Below are 19,595 nucleotides of genomic sequence, written 5' to 3' on the forward strand. Positions count from 1 at the left end.
TGCCATCTTGTTTGTTCTCCCCACAAAGTTTTTGAGTATTGTACATATATGTTGTTATTGTTAAGTGCTGCTGAGTCAGTTCCGACTCATAGCGACCCTGTTTAGGGTTTCCTAGGAGCAGCTGATGAGTTTAAACCACCGACCTTGTGGTTTAGATCGCCCTTGAGATTGAATGCTTACCCTACAGCGCCACACCAGGACTCCTGTGTGTGTGTGTGTGTGTGTGTGTGTGTGTATAGAGAGACAGACAGACAGACTTCTGGTGTGGCACTGTAGAATCAGTAGCACTGGACTACAAACCACAAGGTCAGTGGTTCAGAACCTACCAGCTGCTCCTCAGAAACTACAGACACTCTGTATAGGGTTTCCCAGGAGTGACTGGTGAGTTTGAACTGCCGACCTTATGGTTCAAACTGACCTTGCAGTCCAGTGCATTGTTCTACAGTGCCACATATATTGTTGTTGTTGTCGTTGTTAGGTGCCATGGAGTTGGCACTGACTCATAGTGACCTTATGCACAATGAAATGAAACACTGCCCGGTCCTGGGCCAACCTCACAATCCTATATAAATAGATAAACTGCATGTATAAATAGATAAAATTTGGGATGAATTGTGTGGAACAGACTCGAAGTTTCCCTACTTATTTGCTTCTGGAGATGATTTATGGCTGGGCTTCAGGTTATCCGTGATATGTTCAGACCTTTCTCTTGGGTACTTGATTTCATCTAGACTTGTAGGTGTTCTGCTGACTTGAGCAATTCTTTCTTACATAAATTCGGTTGCTGTTGAGCCGATGTTGGCTCTTAGCAACTCTATAGGACAGAATAGAACACTCCAGAGAGCTTCCAAGGGGGGAGATCTTTATGGCGCAGACCCCCACATCTTGGTCCTGCAGGACAGCTAGTGGGTGGGAAATGATAGTTTGGTTAGCGGGACTCCTTCCTTTTCATAGTGTCTGGCCAAAAGTCTGGATCATAGCATAATTCTCTAAACATGCCGACTATAGAAAGAGATATTTAGGGCAGCGTTCTGTGATTTCTGTGGCTTCTTGGGGGAAATTGATTCTGTGGTTAAATCATTTTGGCAGATTTTGCACAGCGCAGCTCTTCCTTGGAAATTTATTGTGTAATCAGCATGCTAAAAGGTCAGAGAAAACCTTTAAAAAATATAGACAGTGTTGCGGCTGTTAAGGGCTATCAAGTTAGTTCTGACTCATAGGGACACTGTATAAGCTTTCAAGAAGCAATTTGAAGGTTTGAAACTCCGGCCTTAGAGTTAGCAGTTGAATGCGTATCCTTCAGTGCTTTACTTACAGAGCTTCTAAACTATCTGCTCGTTGGAAGCCAGCTTTCGTGCTGCAGCCCATAACATCTGCTCTAGTCACAGGGAAGTAGGGGTCCTGAGCCATCAAATCCAAACCCACGTCGATTCTGGGCCTTACTTGCTTTACAGGACAGCTCCTTAGGCGTTCCATGACTCTAAGAGCAGACAGCCTGATCTTTCTCCTGTGGAGCAGTTGGCATGAACAATGACGTTAACAAGACATCAACATGCTGGTGGGGTAGCAGCCCAGCAGTTAACCCACCACTTCACCAAGGCTCCTTGAGGAATCCTATTGATGGTTAAAAAAAGAAGACAGCCTTTTCATCCTAGATGGCAGTTAGGGATTGACAGGTCTAAATGTTTACTCTAGACTACATTAGCTTTCTTTATGTGGAGTGCAACATCTTGTCCTAATTCCTGTAGACAAATGGTGATGGGCATCTGAATATCTCTTGGAAGTCTTATTTGACTAGAAACAGACATTGGATAAGAACCCGCTACATCTTTTCTCTGCAAGCCTGCAAGAGTCAGGAACGCTAAGAATATGGACCCTGACTCTGGACTGTTGAAGTTGGAGTCCAACACCATGTTGTTCTACGTCGGTGTGACCTTGGGCAGGTGACTTACAGTCCTTCATCTGTAAAGCAGTTGTTATTACTCCAGTGGCTGGGTGTGTAGCTCAGTGAGCATTTGGGCAGCCCTGGAACATAAGTCAGGTGTGTAAGTGTCAGCCATGGTTACTGATGGTGGAACCTAGAGAAATCTCTGTGGACCTATATGGAGAAGCTTATGGAAGGAGATGGCACAGGAGGAAATACACTGGGGCGTAGGCACTACACCAGGACCCAACCTGGCATAGAGCCATAAGAAATACGAGCCAGGACACAGCACAAGTAGATGTATGCACATAGCTGATGGTCATCACAACACTATTCACAACAACAACAAGATGGCGACAGCCCACGTGCCCAACAAGGGAAGAATGGATAAAGTTTGGATAGACAATGGAATACTGTGCAGGGTTGAAGAATAATGATGAATCTGCAAAGCATCTTGTAACATGGATGAACCTGGAGGACATGATGCTGAGTGAAATAAGTCAATCACAAAAGGACAAATATTGTATGAGACCACTATTGGAAAAACTCAAGAAAAGTTTTTCATACTTAAAGAAACATTCTTTGATTGTTACGAAGGGTGGGAGGAGAGGGAGAGTAATTCATTGGCTGATCAGTGTTGTTGTAAGTGACATTGAGTTGGTTCTGACCCATAGCAACCCTATATAGGGTTTCTGAGGAGTGGCTGGTGGGCTTGAACCGCCAACCTTGTGGTTCAAACTGACTTTGCAAGTTCAGTGCATTAACCCACAGCACCACACCAGGACTCCTGTATGGGTGAGTTTAAATCACCAACCTTGTTGTTCAAACTGACCTTGGGGTCCAGTGGTTTATCCCACAGCGCCACACCAGGATTGCAGCTATAGGGTAGACACATGTTAACTTGGGTAACTGGGAGGGCAATACACAAGAAGGGAGAAGGTGGCACACGAATGACGAAGACCAGTGTAGACACGGAGGTATGCAAGGGCTAAAGGGGATAGAGGTAAATAGTGTTATATACACAACCTTGGGGAGTCCTGGTGTGGCGCTGTGGGTTAACACACTGAACTGCAAAGTTGGTTTGAACCACAAGGTTGGTGGTTCAGGCTCACCAACTGCTCCTCAGAAACCCTACACAGGGTCACTGTGCATCAGCACTGACTCAGCGGCACTTAACAACAACAACAGTAACACACCCTTGGGACAACAGTGGTGTGTGTGTAGATATGTGGACCAAGACACAGGCCGAATCGGTATGGAGGAGGAGTGGGATATATATAAATAGAAGACTTTGGAAAGGAGCTCTGGTAGCACAGTGGTTACAAGTTGGGCTGCTAGCCTCAAGCCAAGCAGTTACAAACTACCAGCTGTTCTGCAGGAGAAAGATGAGGCTTTCTGCTGCTGTAAAGTTTTTTAGTCTCAGAAACCCTTTACAGGGTCGCTATGAGTCAGAACTGACTCCACGGCACATAACCACCACCAACAGCCACAGGAAGGAAGCAAGACAGCTGTTGTTGCATGGAGGGCATTGAAACAAAGCATATCATGTGTGGAGTGAAAACTGATGGTCTAGTTGACTCAAATCATAATTTAAAAAATTTAAGTAAAAAAACCACAAAGTTAAAATTAAAAAAGAAAAACATGAAACAAAATGCATATGAATTGTTGAATGGAAAACTGTTCTGCTTTGTAAACTTTCATCCAATTCATGCTACAAAGTTTTTAAGAAATGTGTTAGGATCGGGGAGCTAGGAAAGAGCCATGCAGAGTATCAGAAGACAGGGACCACAGCAGAGCTCAGATTTGAGCAGAAAAGTAGGAAGGTTCCATAAGACTCTCATGAGGAAAAAAATCCATCAACTATTTTATGTATCAAAACCTGATCGGCATTTCAGAGTGTGTGTGGGAAGGTAGAGTCCCCAATGAATAGTTTTCATTTTGTCTAGATGGGTCTGGTAAAAGGAGATGGGATAAGATTCTTATGATTCAATAGTGAGTAATTGCTATTGTGACTAATTGTGACTGTCACAATTGTAAAGGTAGAAGTTCTGTAACAAATATGGGGGAGTAGTTAATCTTACTTCCAGAACACATAATTGTACTTCTGAGAAATCTGTACCTAGACCAAGAAGCAGTTGTTCGAACACAACATGGGAACACTGAATGTTTTAAAATTGGGAAAGGTGTGAGACAGGGTTGTATTCTTTCACCATACTTATTCAACCTGTATGCTGAGCAAATAATACGAGAAGCTGGGTTCTATGAAGAAAAACGTGGCATCAGGATTGGAGGAAGACTCATTAACAACCTGTGATATGCAGATGATACAACCTTGATCGCTGAAAGTGAAGAGGACTTGAAACATTTACTTATGAAGATTAAAGAGCACAGCCTTCTATATGGATTACATCTCAATGTCAAGAAAACAAAAATCCTCACCACTGGGCCAATAAACAACATTCTTATCAATGGAGAAAAGATTGAAGTTGTCAAGGACTTCATTCTTCTTGGATCAACTATCAACACTCACGGAAGCAGCAGTCAAGAGATCAGACGACGTATTGCATTAGGCAAATCTGCTGCACAGGAACTTTTTAAAGTGTTGAAGAGCAGAGATGTCAGCTTGAGGACTAAGGTGCGCCTGACCCAGACCATGGTGTTTTCAATAGCCTCATATGGATGCGAAAGCTGCACAGTGAATAAGGAAGATCGTAGAAGAATTGATGCCTTTGAGTTGTGGTATTGGAGGAGAATACTGAAAGTGCCATGGACTGCCAAAAGAACCAATAGATTTGTTTTGGAAGAAGTGTAGCCAGAGTGCTCCTTGGAGGCCAGGATGACTAAGCTTTGTCTCTCATACTTTGGACATATTGTCAGGAGGAAACAGTCGCTGGAGAAGGATGTCATGCTGGGTAAGGTGGAGGGTCAGAGAGAAAGAGGAAGACCCCTAATGAGATGGATTGGACAGGTGGCATCATTGATGGCGTCAAGTGTGGCAGCGGTAGTGAGGTTGGCCCAGGATCGGGCATTGTTTCGTTCTGCTGTGCATGGGGTCGCTATGAGTCAGTTCCGACTCGATGACACCTGACAACAACAAGAAGTTAATCTTACAGTCCAGAAACAGAGGACCCTAGGACCATCAGGGAGAAGATCACAAGTGGAATGTGGGACCCTATCCAGAGAAGCAGTGACACCAGAGATGGAGGCAGAGTTGGGGACATGGAGAGAGGGAGCAGCTGAGGACTCTAGACTCATGGAAAGAGAGGGACTGAAGTGCTGGTGGGTTACAGAATGTGCCTTTTGGTGGTTTAAATTATTACATACTCCTGAGTGTTTTTGCGTACATACCCCCCTCAAAAAAAACAAAACAAAACAAAAAAACCGAGACGGACTAGAAGCAAATACTGTTGAATGATGATGCACTGAGAGATTGTAATCATTGCAATGAAACGTGGTGTAAAATCGATGTTCTTCCACGTAAACTATCATTCAATTCACATTTAAAACCTAAAACCAAAACATGATAGGCAATTGTTGTTAAGTGCCACTGAGTCTGTTTCGACTCATAGCGACCTTGTGTAGGTTTTCTGAGAACCTTTCAGTTAGCAGTCCAGTGCTTATCCTACAGTGCCACACCAGTACTCCTGATAGGGAATTAGAGAGTTGTCACATAAATAGTACACAAAAAACTAATCAAATGAAAAACAAGACAACAGAATCTGTGAAAACTATAAACATATAAGGAATATGCTGTGGTGCTGGTGGTGATAATGTGCCGTGGAGTCTGTACCTACTCCTAGCGACCCTGCACAGGGTTTCTGAGGCTGTAAATCTTTAAGGGAGCAAAAAGCCTCGTCTTTCTCCTGTGGAACAGTTGGTAGTTTTGAACTGCTGACCTTGAGGTTAGCAGCCTGATTCGTAATCACTACACTACCAGAGCTCCTTAGGAATAAGCCCTAAGTGAAGATTAATTTTTGGTTCAGTCAGGAATAGTGCTGGCTTGAATGCTGGTCAACCAGAATAATGCCCTGGGAGGAGGGAAGAGGTATGACGCGTAGGAGGGTGAGTGAGGGATGGATGGATGGAGGGGAGGAGGGAAGAGGTGTGAAGCATAGGAGGGTGAGTGATGGGTGGTTGAAGGGAGAGAATCCTCAACTCCCATAACAGGGAGCCCCCCCACCCCAGGAGGCACCAAACACAAACATTCAAGAGGAGGAGCACTAGGAGCACTCTGAGCACTCGGAGCATGTTGGTTAGCGACATAAGTGCTGGTTGTGAGGTGCTGTTGAGTCGGTTCCGACTCTTAACGACCCTGTAAAAGGTTTCAAGGAGCGGCTGCTGTGTTTGAATTGCCAACCCTGTAGTTCAAACAGATCTGATGGCCAAGTGCTTATCCTACAGAGACATGGGTATTCATTCCAAAATATTCTTCTAACAGAATTCTGAAAAGTGAGAATGGACTAGAAGAGAAGTCAGCAGACTACGATCATTTAGAAACAACCCCGTTAGAACTATCTATTTATGGAGTCCTGGTGTGGATCTGTAGGATAAGCACCGGACTGTTGACAACAAGGTTTGTAAGTCACACCCACCAGCTGCTCTTTAAGGAGCTCTGGTAGCGTAGTGGTTACGAATCGGGCTGCGAACCTTAAGGTCAGCGGTTCGAAACTACCAGCTGCTCCGCGGGAGAAAGATGAGGCTTTCTACTCCCGTAAGGATTTACACCCTCGGAAACCCTATACAGGGTCGCTATGGGTCGGAACCGACTCGACGGCACTTAACAACAACAACAACAGCTGCTCTTTGGAAACCCTACATAAGGCACTGAACAACAACACATTTCTTTAGGCAAATGAATAACTTTGCTAAAATTAAAACCTAAGTTATCAAAACACAATTAGGTAGCTAACTAGTTGATTTAACGATCATGTCTGAAGAACAATGGAGTGGTTGGCAGCTCAGATTTTGGTATATAAATCCTTGGATTTTAATCCTGACTAAACCCTATAGGAGTCCTTTTGTGGCGCTGTGGGTTAATGCGGCAGACTGCAAAGCCCTTTGAACTGCAAGATCGGCAGATCAACCTCACCAGCTGCTCCTCGGAGACCCTATTCAGGGTCACTATGGGTTGGAATCAACTCGTAGGCACTTAACAACAACAATAACATAGACTACGAGAACAGATTGCACTGGGCAAATCTACTGCACAAGACCTCTTTAAAGTGTTGAAGAGTAAATATGTCACTGTGAGGACTAAAGTGTGTCTAACCCAAGCCACAGTATTTTCAATAACTTCATATGCATGCAAAATGTAGACACTGAAAAAAGAAGACTGTAGAAGAATTGATGCTTTTGAGTTATGGTGTTGGAGGAGAATATTGAAAGTGCCATGGGCTGCCAAAAAAACCAAAAAAATCTGTGTTGGAAGAAGTGTAGCCAGAGTGCTCCTTGGAGGTCAGGATGGCCAAACTTCATCTCTCATACATTGGACATATTGTCAGGAGGGACCAGTCACTGGAGAAGGATATCATGTTAGTTAAAGTAGAGGGTCGGAGAAAAAGAGGAAGACCCCAAGTGGCAGCATCAGTGGACTCAAATGTAGCAACAATTGTGAGGATGTTCCAGGACCAGGCGGTGTTTTGTTCTGTTGTGCACAATGTCACTATGAGTCGGTACCAACTCAGCACTTAACAACAACAACAACAACATAGAATACGAGAATCGCAACAACACTTACGTCTTGGCGGTATGAGGATTAAATGGGATAATACTGTAGCTGTCCCTGGCACCCATCAAAGACTAAATGCACGGCAGCTATAGTAAATGATGCTGCTAAACGCATCTAGGGCTGTCTACAAGGTCATTAGGGTGAATGTCACAGAGCCCTGGCCTTGGCAAGGCCTTGGCCCAAAGTGTGGCACCTGGGACAACTCTTCGTAGCTTGGCTTATATGTGTCCTTATGTGGCCGATTTAGGAAGCAAGTGGCCTATGAAACCATCTGTAGTGCCAGTCTCTGAAGCTCATCATAAGACCACACAGATCCTATAAACACCACACGTCACGTGTGCCCTTTTGTAGTGTTAGAGGCAATGAAGGAGAGTCATTCTTCAGTTTGATCATAGATTGATATTTCCATCCTTTCTGAGTTTGAGGTACCAAAATGGGAACTGTGTATTCACACCACATATTATGTTGTTGTTAAATGCTGTTGAGTTGGTTCCCACTCATAGCAACCCTGTATAGGGTTTCCAGGGTTTTAAATCCTCATGGGAGGAGAAAGCCTCATCTTTCTCCAGAGGAGTAGCTGGCGGGCTCAAACTACGGAACTTGTACTGGATTGGCAGTCCAGTGTTTATCGGTTTGTCATACAAAGGTGTATACATATATATAAAACCATGGGCAATTTTGTCTTCAAGGGGACATTTAGCAATGTCTGAAGACTTTTTTTTTTTAAGTTTGTATTGTGAATTCAGTGATACTTTATATGGGAGAATATCAGTTTTACACCATTGTTTCATTGCAATGATTACAATCTCAGTGCATGATCATTGAACAGTATTTGCTTCTATTCCCTCTCTTTTTATTTATTTAGTTTTAGGGGGTGGGGATGTACATAAAAACACTCAGGAATATATGAATCATTTAAACAACCAAAGGGCACTTTGTGCAAGCCTGTCTCCTGGTCGCCAGCACGCAGTCCCTCTCTTTCCATGAATCTAGAATTTTCAGCTACTCCTTCTCTCCATGTCCCCATCTCTGCCTCCATCTCTGGTGTCGCTGCTTCTCTGGATAGGGTCCCACATTCTGCTTGTGCTCTTCTCCCTTGATGGTCCTAGGGTCCTGTGATTCTGAACTGTAAGATTAACTACTCCGCCATTTTTGTTACAAAATGGAGACCTTTTTGAGCCTCATACTAGGGTAGGGATTGCTACTGGCATCTAGTGGGAGAGGCCAGGGATGCCGCTAAACATTCTACAATTCCCAGGTCAGCCCTCACAGCAGAGTTGGGCATTGTGCTTGTCCTTGTCCCTTGACAGGTTTCATGGCCCCTGAGCTGTTACGGGGTGAAGAGTATGATTTTTCTGTGGACTACTTCGCCTTGGGGGTCACGTTGTATGAGATGATTGCTGCCAGAGGACCTTTCCGAGCCCGAGGAGAGACGGTAAGGAATCTTTTCCCCCAGGAGCTGTCTTTATAGCTGCCTTGGTATTGAATTTCCTTTGATGCGGGGGGAATCGAGCCAGGACAGAACCAGGCCTGTGGGGTTGTTCTGAAGGACCATGTCAGGAGCATGGACTTGGCGTCTTCCTTCTGCGTGTTGCTTTCTGCCAGGAAGTGACTTCTCTAGTGCCAGAGGGGGCTCTTGTCAGGATTGTCAGGAAACCTGTGCAAAGGGGCTGATGTGGGGGTGGAGGGGTGGGGCCATGGTCCAAAGACCTCCAGGGACAGTTGCTGAGGGCTTTGAAATTCATTCTTTTATGGCAAATCAGGCCTGTGACAGAGCAGATATGTCCCATTGACATGGCACTGGGCTCGTGAGCATTGATGCCCCCGTGGCAGAGGGAGACGGGATATGCTGTGCTGACTTCCTTTCATTGGAGTTCCAGACACTAGGAAGCGTTTCAGTACAAGAGCTGCTACGATCCTTTCTAACTTCCACCCGTGAGCAATTTCTCAGCTCATTGTGGTGCTTTCTGTGAGCATGAAATGTGTGGACTTACCTCCTTCTGATGGCTTTATTGGTCATCCTTCACCCCCGCCCCCGCTCCCCAAGACGATGACACTTGCCACTGGTACCACATGCGATAATCACAGGCACACAGCTTCTCTGTAGTAAAATCTTTGAATGTCCTGGAGGAAAATAAACACTTAAAAAAAATGTTTTATTGTGAATTATGTGATAGTTTACATGGGAGAACATTAGCTTTACATTCACCCTATCATTGCCATGGTTATGATCCCCTCCATGCATGATCAACTAACCAAAGGGTAGATCCTACAAGCCTGCTCCCCCCCCCATCCCCCAGTCATCCGCACACAGTCGCTCTCCCTCTCTAGGTCTTAAGTCCCCAGCCGCTCCATCTGTCCATGTCATCATCTCTGCCTCCATCTCTGACATCACTGCTTCTCTGGGTAAGGTCCTGCTCTCCACTCTTCTCTCTTAATGATCCCAGGGACCTCCACTCCTAGACTGCAAAGTCAACCACTCCCCTCCTTTTACTACAAAACGTCTACCTTTACATTTCTAACACTCACAAACAGTCCAGATAACAATTATTCACTATTGTATCACAAGAGACTTATCGGCATCTCCTTTCATCAGCCCCACACACAGACAGATTGGATACTACTCAGTGGAGATTCTACCTTCCTCCACATCTTCTGGATCTAGGCTACCTCTTGAAAGTTTGTAAGCCAATCACTTCTTGCCTTTGTAGTCCCCCATTTTGGGTAGCCAATGTCCAAGTTGCCCATCCCTGTCTACTCTGTGTATGGAGGGGGTGGGAATGGTCCTCACTGTAAAGATTTGTTCCCTCTTTTGAGCTACTGCATCCATAGGTGTAGGTCAAGTTCATCAAATTGTATCAAATTGCTCTTTTTTTCCTCTTCTTTCTTCTTCTAGTTGAGCTCTGATCATCCAGTCACTGAAGCCAGGTCGAGTGGGTATTATCTGTAAGTGTGGGTGTTCTTGTGCATATGCCCTCTCTTCCTATCAACTGAACACTTTACTCTCCACTCTAGTCCACTGACTCTGGGCCCAAGAGTCCCCAGGTCTTGCCACACTGCTGGCCAACCAGGTTTCCACCCGGGTTCACAGGAAAACAGACATTTTTTGTCATTGTGTCCCTAGCCTCTGGTGATAAGCTCTTTTGTTGTTTCCTTTGCTGTTCAGTTTTCTCCTGAGCATCTCCTAGGAATGGTCCCTGGATCTCTAGACAAACTGGATCACAGATAAAGATCATAACTGGAGATATCCAATATCTGTTCAGACAAATGGAGCTAAACTGGCTTCTTCCCTTTGAGCAGGCATGTGACTGGATATTATTTGACCAAGAGAGTGATTGAGAAGGCCAGTCTCCGCTGCATTCATGAACTTGATGTGTAAGGCATTCACAGTCATTATGTCTTCAGATGCAACCACATTTCTCACCCAACTTTGTCTGGCTGGCGTACCCCTCACTTCTGTCTTCCTGGGTCTGCCAGTCTGGTCCTATCCCTTCTCAAGCTTCCACACTTGTTCTCCCTTAGAACAGATTTTGGAACCAATTAAAATAGAAATCTTCTAACAGCCGAAGAACCTTCCTTCACTCAATGTCTCTGTAATTCTACCTTGAGCTTGAATAATTAACTCTCTTCCCCAAGCTTGAAATCAACACTCCTGCAGCCATGCTGAATGTTTTCTGCTACTTTGGTGTCAAGACTACTTTTAGCTACTCAACTGAATCACATTGTAAACTATCAGATGATATTGTCAGTCTCTTGACCCGTCCCCCAGGTTTTACATCATGCCTGATTTTTCTGGAGACTGTTTCATGAGGGAGAGGAGATGGTTTGGGCTTTGATGAAATGGTTGGAGCAGGGATGCTGGAAGGGAGAGGAAGCCCCCAATAGTAAGGTTTCTGTCACTTGTCTTGAAACAAAGACCCTGATGACCTGGTTGGCTTGGTATTGAAGTCGACTTTTGTTCTGTGGTTTGGTTTACTCTGTTGTTGGTGAAGTCTGTTCAAGGAAGAACCATGTAATTGCTTGAGCCAACAGTGAGTGCAACTCTAGACCCTTTGCCCAGGAATATTGGTGGAGTCCGAGTCTCAAGGCCTACAAGAGAGACCCAAGTTTTCTCTGTGCCATGTGGTAATATCCAGGAGGGAAGAGCTTGTCAGCAGAGCAGAGGGAGGCTTCAGGAAGCAAAGGTCACAGCAGCTCCTGGATGACACATTGAGGACAACTGTCATCACTCTTTCAGGTTGGCAGAACCTCAGCCTTGAACATGAACCCCCAGTTGGCAGGTCCAGTTTCCGCCTGTGCCGGGGATTTTGCGCAGTAGCGCAGCAGACGTTTCGTCAGCTCAATGTGAGCCTAGTCAATCTCGTGCCCTTTGAAGGATTCAGAAAAGAACCCAGGTAGCCACAAAAGCTTTAGGCAGAGTGACTGGTAACGTCGGGCCTGGTTTGGGCTTCCAACAGCACAGAAAGACAGAACAGGGTCGGGGGAGCAGGAGTTCGTAATTATTTGGGAAGCAAGGAGTTTCTGTTTATGAAGATGAAAAATTTAGCAACGCCAATTGATGATGGTTGCTTAGCATGACTGATATAATTGGTCTCACTGAATTGTACATGAGAAACATGTTGAATTCGCAAATGCTGTATTATCTCTATCGGGTGGGGAACATCCGGCCCACAGGCCACACAAGGCCCATGAAACTATTTGGGCTGACCCTGCTAAGGCAGCTGCAGTTCCAACCATCACGTTAGGTGTGCGTTAATATTTGACCAAATCTGTTGTTGATAACGTGCCTTGGAGTCAGTTCCAATCCATAGCAACCCTATATAGGGTTTCCAAGGAACGACTGATGAGCTTGAACCATGGACCTTGCAGTTCAAACTGACTTTGCAGTCCAGCTCATTAACCCACAGCGCCACATCAGGACTCCTGACCAAATATTGCAGGCTAATTTTGAAGTTCGTAATTTTATATGGCTCGCTAATGTTATTATAAATATCCAAATGGCCCTAGGCCGAGAAAAGGTTCCCCACCCCTGATCTATATTAACAGGAAACAGCGCTCTATTGCCGGTGAGTGGACTCTGATCTCTAAGGCATAGGTCAGAGAAGAATGCCCCATAGGGTTTCTGAGGCTGTAAAACTTGACAGAAACACATGACCTCATCTTTCTCCCATGGAGCAGCTGCTAGGTTTGAACTGCCAACCTTTTGATTAGCTGCCCAATACTTCACTACATCACAAATCAAAAATCAAACAAGCCAGCAGTACGTATTTCACTTGTAGGTGACCAGCTTTGAGGCTCACAATAGAAGGCCCAGTTTTGAGGTGTCCTGTTTTGGTATTAATGTTGAGTCTGAAGCTGCAGCCCTAACCAGAACCCCAGTTTTTCTGAGTATAAATCATACATGATGCGTCCTTCTAGGAGCTCATCAAAACATCCATAGCAAACTAACCGTGGTCCACCCAACCACTGAGACACCACTGAGCAATAAGAGTGAGCAAACTGTGGGTTCATGCCAACCTGGATGCATCTCCAAACCAACTTGCTGAGAGCTAGAAGTCAGACATAGAGGGTATTTCTGTCCACTTCCATTGATACAAAATGTTACAAAAAGCAAATAGACGCTATTGGAACAGAAAACAGATCTGTATTTGCCATAGGCATGGGGTGGACCAATTGATAGACTGAAGGGACCCAAGGGGACGTCTGGGGTGAAGGAGAAGTCTGTAGTTGAACTGTGGTTGTACAAGGGGGCCACCGGTCAAAACTTGTCAAACCATACACATAAAATGGGCACCTTTATGGTACAGAGTCCTGGTGTGGCAATGTATGGTAAGCACTGGACTGCAAGGTTGGTTTGAACTACAAAGTTCGCAGTTCAAACTCACCCGTCACTCACCCTATACAGGGTTGCTATGGGTCAGAACCGACTTGACAGTACTCAATAACAACTTAACACTTAACACTTAACAAACAACTACAGGTTATAACTGAATAATGCTGATTAAAAGTAAGGTACCAGAGCATCAGCCTTAGGGTTCTAACCCCTTAAATCTGCATGGGAGCAGCAGGGCAGGTCTATAGTGGTAACGTTTACATTTTTTTTCTTTTTATTCTTTTTTTTAATCATATGTAATGATTATTTCAATGAGCCAAGAAGTCAACCAGATTCCCCTGGAAATTTATTTCACCTCAACTTTGCCTGATACCTGGGACTCTCACCTCTTGAGTCTCATGCCTTCGCTTTGAGGTTTTGACACACTTAAAATGCTAACATAGCTGGGAACAAGAGCACCCTAGGTTGTTTCTAGCTGCTGAGACACTAGTGTAAGTGCATCTCGGACTTCTTCCTGAGACGTGTCTTCTGAGAGGCCCACTGGACCGGAGTTGTGTCACCTTTACCTGCTTCCTAACTGTGCACTTGACCAGCTTTACTGCAGTTGACAGATGTGGTGTGGGTTTGGCTTGATGTGATGCATTTCCTGACATGCAGGTGGAGAACAAAGAGCTGAGACAGAGGGTCCTCTCAGAAGCTGTGAAGTACCCGGAGAAGTTCAGCAAGACCAGCAGGGACTTTTGTGAGGCGCTGCTTGAAAAGGATCCAGAGAAGCGGCTGGGGTTCAGACACGGGACTTGTGACGAGCTCCGCACCAACCCGCTCTTTAGAGACATCCGCTGGAGACAGCTTGAGGCTGGTACTGCTACTCTCATTCTAGATTTGGGGCCAATATACAGAAGGGGTGTGTCTTGTGCTTGAACTCATTGCCTGACCCTTCCAGTTGGCCTCTCTCTGAAGTTTAGAGATCTGTGGGCAGAGCAGGGAGGCCTGGGTGATGGGTGTTCTTATAGCTATCCTCCTGCCTCCAATGGTCTCCTTATCCCCCAGCATGTGTGTCTGGATTGAGTATTCTCTAACTGACCAGGCTTCCTGGGAAAACCTGCCTCAGGCCTGGGAAGGTTGCAGATTCTTCAGAGTCCATAAGACGTAAACCTGCTTTTACATTACCATCCCCCATAATTTAAAGGAGCCCTGGTGTGGTGCTGTGGGTTAATGTGCCAGACTGCAAAGCCATTTGAACTGCAAGGTCGGCAGTTCAAGCTCACCAGCTGCTCCTCGGATACCCTGTATAGGGTCGTTATGTGTCAGAATCGACTCAACAGCACTTAACAACAAAAACAACATAATCAAATCCAAAGGAGTTCTGGGGGCATAGTGGTTCCAAGTAGGGCTGCGAACCTCAAGTTCAGCAGTTCGAAACTACCAGCTGTTCTGTGGGAGAAAGATGAGGCTTTCTGTTCCCATGAAGATTTACAGCCTAGCAAACCCTATGCAGGGTCACTATGAGTCGGAACCAACTCTGCAGCCTGTAACCGCCACCATGATCCAAACTGGTGTGGCGCTGTGGGTTAATGTGCCAGACTGCAAAGCCGTTTGAACTGCTCACCCAGCTGCTCTTTGGAAACCCTATACAGGGTTGCTGTGGGTCGGAATCGACTCGAGGGTACATAACAACAACAATAATCCAAACTGAAAGGAGGATTGGAGTCCTGGTGTGGTGCCTTAGGATAAGCACTCGACCTTAAGGTCAGTTTGAACTGCAAGGTTGGTGGTTCAAACTCACCAGCCGCTCCTTGGAAACCCTATACTCTGAGTTAGAATCAACTCGACGGCATTTAACAACAATAATCCAGACTGAAAGGAGGATTTGAGAAATTCGTTCGTTCAGCCAGATTTTTTGTTATCTAGTTTCTTGTGTAAAATAGTGTGTGTGTCTGAGAGAGAGATGTTTTAGGACACACAGCCACCCTCTAGGCATCAATAATGAAGTAGGAAAGTTAGGGTACATACACATGTCTCCAAGAAGTTACAAGACAAATGCTGTGCAGGCAGACTTGTTCTCAATGAAGGTGTGAATGTGGGCAGCAAGCCCCAAACTACCTGTCATCTCAGGGACACATGAGTAGGAAAGTTTAGGAACGTCTTGACTACCAAGTATAGAAGGTTGTACTCTTATTGCTCTGAAAGGGGTCACATTAGAAGGTCCTGGAAAGAGCGGAAGAAAAACAGGAAAAGAAACTCCTGGAAAGGGCAGCGCTTACCCCAGGGCAGAGTTCAGAAGGGCTAGGGGAGGAGGAGGACTGGAGACAGGAACTGGGAGGAAGTATGAGAAGGGATGGTACATGGAGGGCACTGCAGTCACTGCGATGATATAAGATGCTTGTGAAATGTTGAACACAAACCTGATGATCTGCTCTGTAAACCTTCACCCAAAACTCATGAAAAAGTGTTTTACAAGTTAAAAAGGAAGATTGGATTGTTGAAGAGTTGTAAATTGTAAAGGAACCATCTGATTTGAACAGGGAGTAACTGGATCCCTGATCATTAATCCTGAGACCATGGCAGTTGTGTATTTCCAGGCCATTGAGGGGATAAATTAGAACAATTTCTGCGTGAGCTGAAAGGAGGGAGCAAATACAGGTAGGTCTGAGGAAGGAGGAAACATCATGGCAGCTGATTGACTACGTGGAGGAGTAACCGTGGTGGGGTAGGCTGCTGGGGCAGAGCTGTAGGATAAGCGCTCGACCGTAAGGTCAGTTTGAACCACAAGGTCGGTGGTTCAAACTCACCAGCCGCTCCTCGGAAACCCTGTACAGGATTGCTGTGGGTCAGAACTGACAAAACGGCACTGCTGGGGAAGGGGAGAGAAGCCATCCATGATTAATATTCTGTATCTGGTTACTGGAAGAATTGTGGTGTTTATGAGTCGGGCTGCTAACCACAAGGACAACAGTTCGAAACTACCAGCCATTTCGCAGGAAAAAGATGAGGCTTTCTGCTCCCGTAAAAATGTACAGCCTTGGAAACCCTATATGGGGTTGCTATGAATTGGAACCGACTCCACAGTACACAACCACCACCAACATCAGTTAGAAGGGAGCTCTGGTAGCATAGTGAATTACAAGCTGAGCTGCTAACCACAGGTCAGCAGTTCAAACCTAGCAGCCACTCCGGATGAGGCTTTCTGCTCCCGTAAAGATTTACAGCCTACGTAAGGTTGCTCTGAGTTGGAACCGACTCCACCAGCACACCACCACCACCCATATTAACATGGTTTGAGTTGGACGGTGTTAGATTACAGATGAAGATGGTCATCTAGAAGGTTGGCATGAGACTTCAGGGTCTGGGGTTGGGCAGAGAGGCTGGGTGGAGCAATGTGAGAATATGAGATTTCTAAAGGAATCAGTGGGGGTGGGGTGGGGTGGGGGATGAGCCACAGCAAAGAGGCAGGAGGAAGAATACATGGTCCTTCACAATCATCTTCCAAATTAGACTTCAAGACTCTCCAGCTTTCTTCAACCAAAATTGTAGCACCACCATGTGCCTTGTGGAGTCCTGGCATGGCTCTGGAGGATAAGCACTAGACTGCAAGGTCACTTTGAACCACAAGGTCAGCGGTTCCAACTCACCAGCTACTCCTCAGAAACCCTATACAGAGTCGCTATGAGTCAGAACTGACTCGACGGCACTTAACAATAACCACATGTGCATTGTGGGAAGGTACTAGTGATGTTGTGGATTATGAGCTGGACTACTAACCGCAAGGTCAGCACCTCAGATCCACCAGCCGTTCCTCGGGAGAAAGATGAGGCTTTCTGTTCCCTTACAGGTTTACAAGGCCTCAGAAACCCTATATACAGACAGGGTCACTATGAGTCAGAACCAACTCCCCGACACAATAGCAACACCTGCCCCCAAATACGAGGAGCATTTTCACCTGAGCTACAGAAGAAAGACTTCTTGGGTTAAATGGCTGTTTCTTTTACAAAAAGCTTACGCTGCTTCCCCTCTTCTAACAGGAATGCTGAGCCCTCCTTTCATCCCCGACTCCAGAACCGTCTATGCAAAGAACATTCAGGACGTAGGTGCCTTCTCCACAGTCAAAGGCGTGGTCTTTGACAAAACAGATACAGAATTCTTTGAGGAATTTGCATCCGGCAACTGTCCCATCCCCTGGCAAGAGGAGATGATTGAAACAGGCATTTTTGGGGAGCTGAACGTGTGGTGTTCTGACGGGAGTATGCCAGCTGACATGAAGGGGATCACCGCGGAGAAGCCAGTACCCTCGTCTAGGTCAGGGATGTGTCTGCTTTCCTAGTAGAGGCTCCCTGGGGCTTGAGGCATTGGCTGAAGAAAGCTAATGAGGAGAGGAGAGAGACCAGTTTATGCAGAGGAAAGGGAAAATTCTGGAAGCCTCAGTGTGGACATGGCTTTATGTGTCCATGGACTAAAATCCCTTTGCCGCTTCACTATAGATGTGATCAGCTAGTGAGCCAGTAGAATTCCTCTGTCCCAGGTCACTAACACAGTGAAAAAGAACCAGGTGTATGTGGCAGAACAGCTTTTCCACTTGGAATATGGAGCTTCCAAACTGTGACTAAGGAGCTCTGGTAGCGTAGTGATTATGAATCGGGCTGCTATCCTCAGGGTCAGCAGTTTGAAACTACCTGCGGTTCCGCAGGAGAAAGATGAGGCTTTCTGCTCCCGTAAAGATTTACAGCCTCGGAAACCCTGTGCAGGGTCGCTGTGAGTCGGAACCGACTCCCCGGCACATAACAACAACAACAACAACAACAAACTGTGACTAATTCACTTATCTTGTTCCCATTTTACTCCAACAATAAACAACCAAACAAAAATAAAATAAAAAAAGAGATTTCTGGATTGAATATACAAATGGTAACATGAACTCTCAAAGGGCACATTTGGACAGTCAGCGGTTAACGGTTGAATAAAGTCCCTAGATGGTGCAAATGGTTAAGTGGTTGGTTGGCTACTAACGGAAAAGTTAGTACTAATGGGAAAATTAGCTATTTGAATCTCCCCCGAGGCACCTAGGAAGACGTGCAGCCACAGTGCTCCTTAGAAGCCAGGATGGGGAGACTTTATCTCTTGTACTTTGGGCATATGATCAGGAGGGACCAGTCCCTGGAGAAGGACATCATGCTTGGTAAACAGCAGGGTCAATGACAAAGAGGAAGAGCTTCAACAAGATGGACTGTCATGGTGGCAGCACCAATGAGCTCTTAGGTTACGATTGTGAGGCTGGTGCAGAACTGGGCAGTGTTTCCTTCTGTTGTGCTTAGGGTCACTATGAGTTGGCACTGACTCAGTGGCACCTAACAACAACAACAAGAACCACCTAGGAAGAAAGTCGTAGCCCTCTACTTCTAAGAGACCATAGCCATGGGAAGAGAATGGTTTAGTCAGAATGGATTATTTGGGCTTCCTGGTATAGTAGATGCTAATTTCCATATAGCCCGAACTTTCAGTGGGATTGGTTCAAGGGTTGACAGTCTATAGCTTGCACACTGACGACATCACCAGCATTGTGAGTGCTCTGCCCATTAGCCTCTTCATGCTCTGCTCCTGACTACCTGGCCACTGCCCAGGGTCTGTGCTTGTCACCACCTATGCGCTGTTGGCACCTGCAGAGTATTGAGTGAAGGGGTCTCCACTGAGGCCGCATCACCTTCAGACCAATTGAGAGGACGCTCCTTGGGAGAAAGGAAGAGTGTGCCGGTGTTTGCCTGTTTCTGGAGCAGAGTGAACTGACCATGGAACCTCCTCCATCCTCTGTCCATTGGCCAGGCTTCTGCCCCTCTGGTGGTCTTCTTCACCTGGAGAATGTCTACAGCTGATGACAATTGGATGCAGAATGTGGTCACCCTTCAGAAAGACCCACTCCTACTAGACCGTGCAGGGTTGGCCTGGAGTTTTCACTCTTGCTTTATAAGCACCTGTATACTACCTTTGATTCTGCCACTTGACTGGCAAAACCTGAACTCGTTTCTATCTGGTCCTTTCCAGAAAATACTTTCCTACTCTTGGGTTGGCAGAAGGCACCCTGGTGGTATAGTGGTTAAACACTCCTGGAAATTTGACCC

At 45.8% G+C, this 19,595-nt stretch overlaps 1 protein-coding gene across 1 annotated transcript in view; it reads left to right on the plus strand.

Moving 5' to 3' along the window:
- The window catches only part of GRK1 (G protein-coupled receptor kinase 1), a 37,333-nt gene extending 19,527 nt beyond the window's left edge, over window positions 1-17,806 (plus strand). Inside the window, exons 5-7 of the mRNA XM_006851525.1 lie at window positions 8,963-9,087; window positions 14,143-14,344; window positions 17,508-17,806. Coding sequence (XP_006851588.1) covers window positions 8,963-9,087; window positions 14,143-14,344; window positions 17,508-17,806 — 626 coding nt within the window. The remainder of the gene's footprint in view (window positions 1-8,962; window positions 9,088-14,142; window positions 14,345-17,507) is intronic.
- Window positions 17,807-19,595: the final 1,789 nt, after the last annotated feature.

Source organism: Chrysochloris asiatica, unplaced genomic scaffold (assembly GCF_000296735.1).
Source record: "Chrysochloris asiatica unplaced genomic scaffold, ChrAsi1.0 scaffold00029, whole genome shotgun sequence".
Classification (NCBI taxonomy): Eukaryota; Metazoa; Chordata; class Mammalia; order Afrosoricida; family Chrysochloridae; genus Chrysochloris; species Chrysochloris asiatica.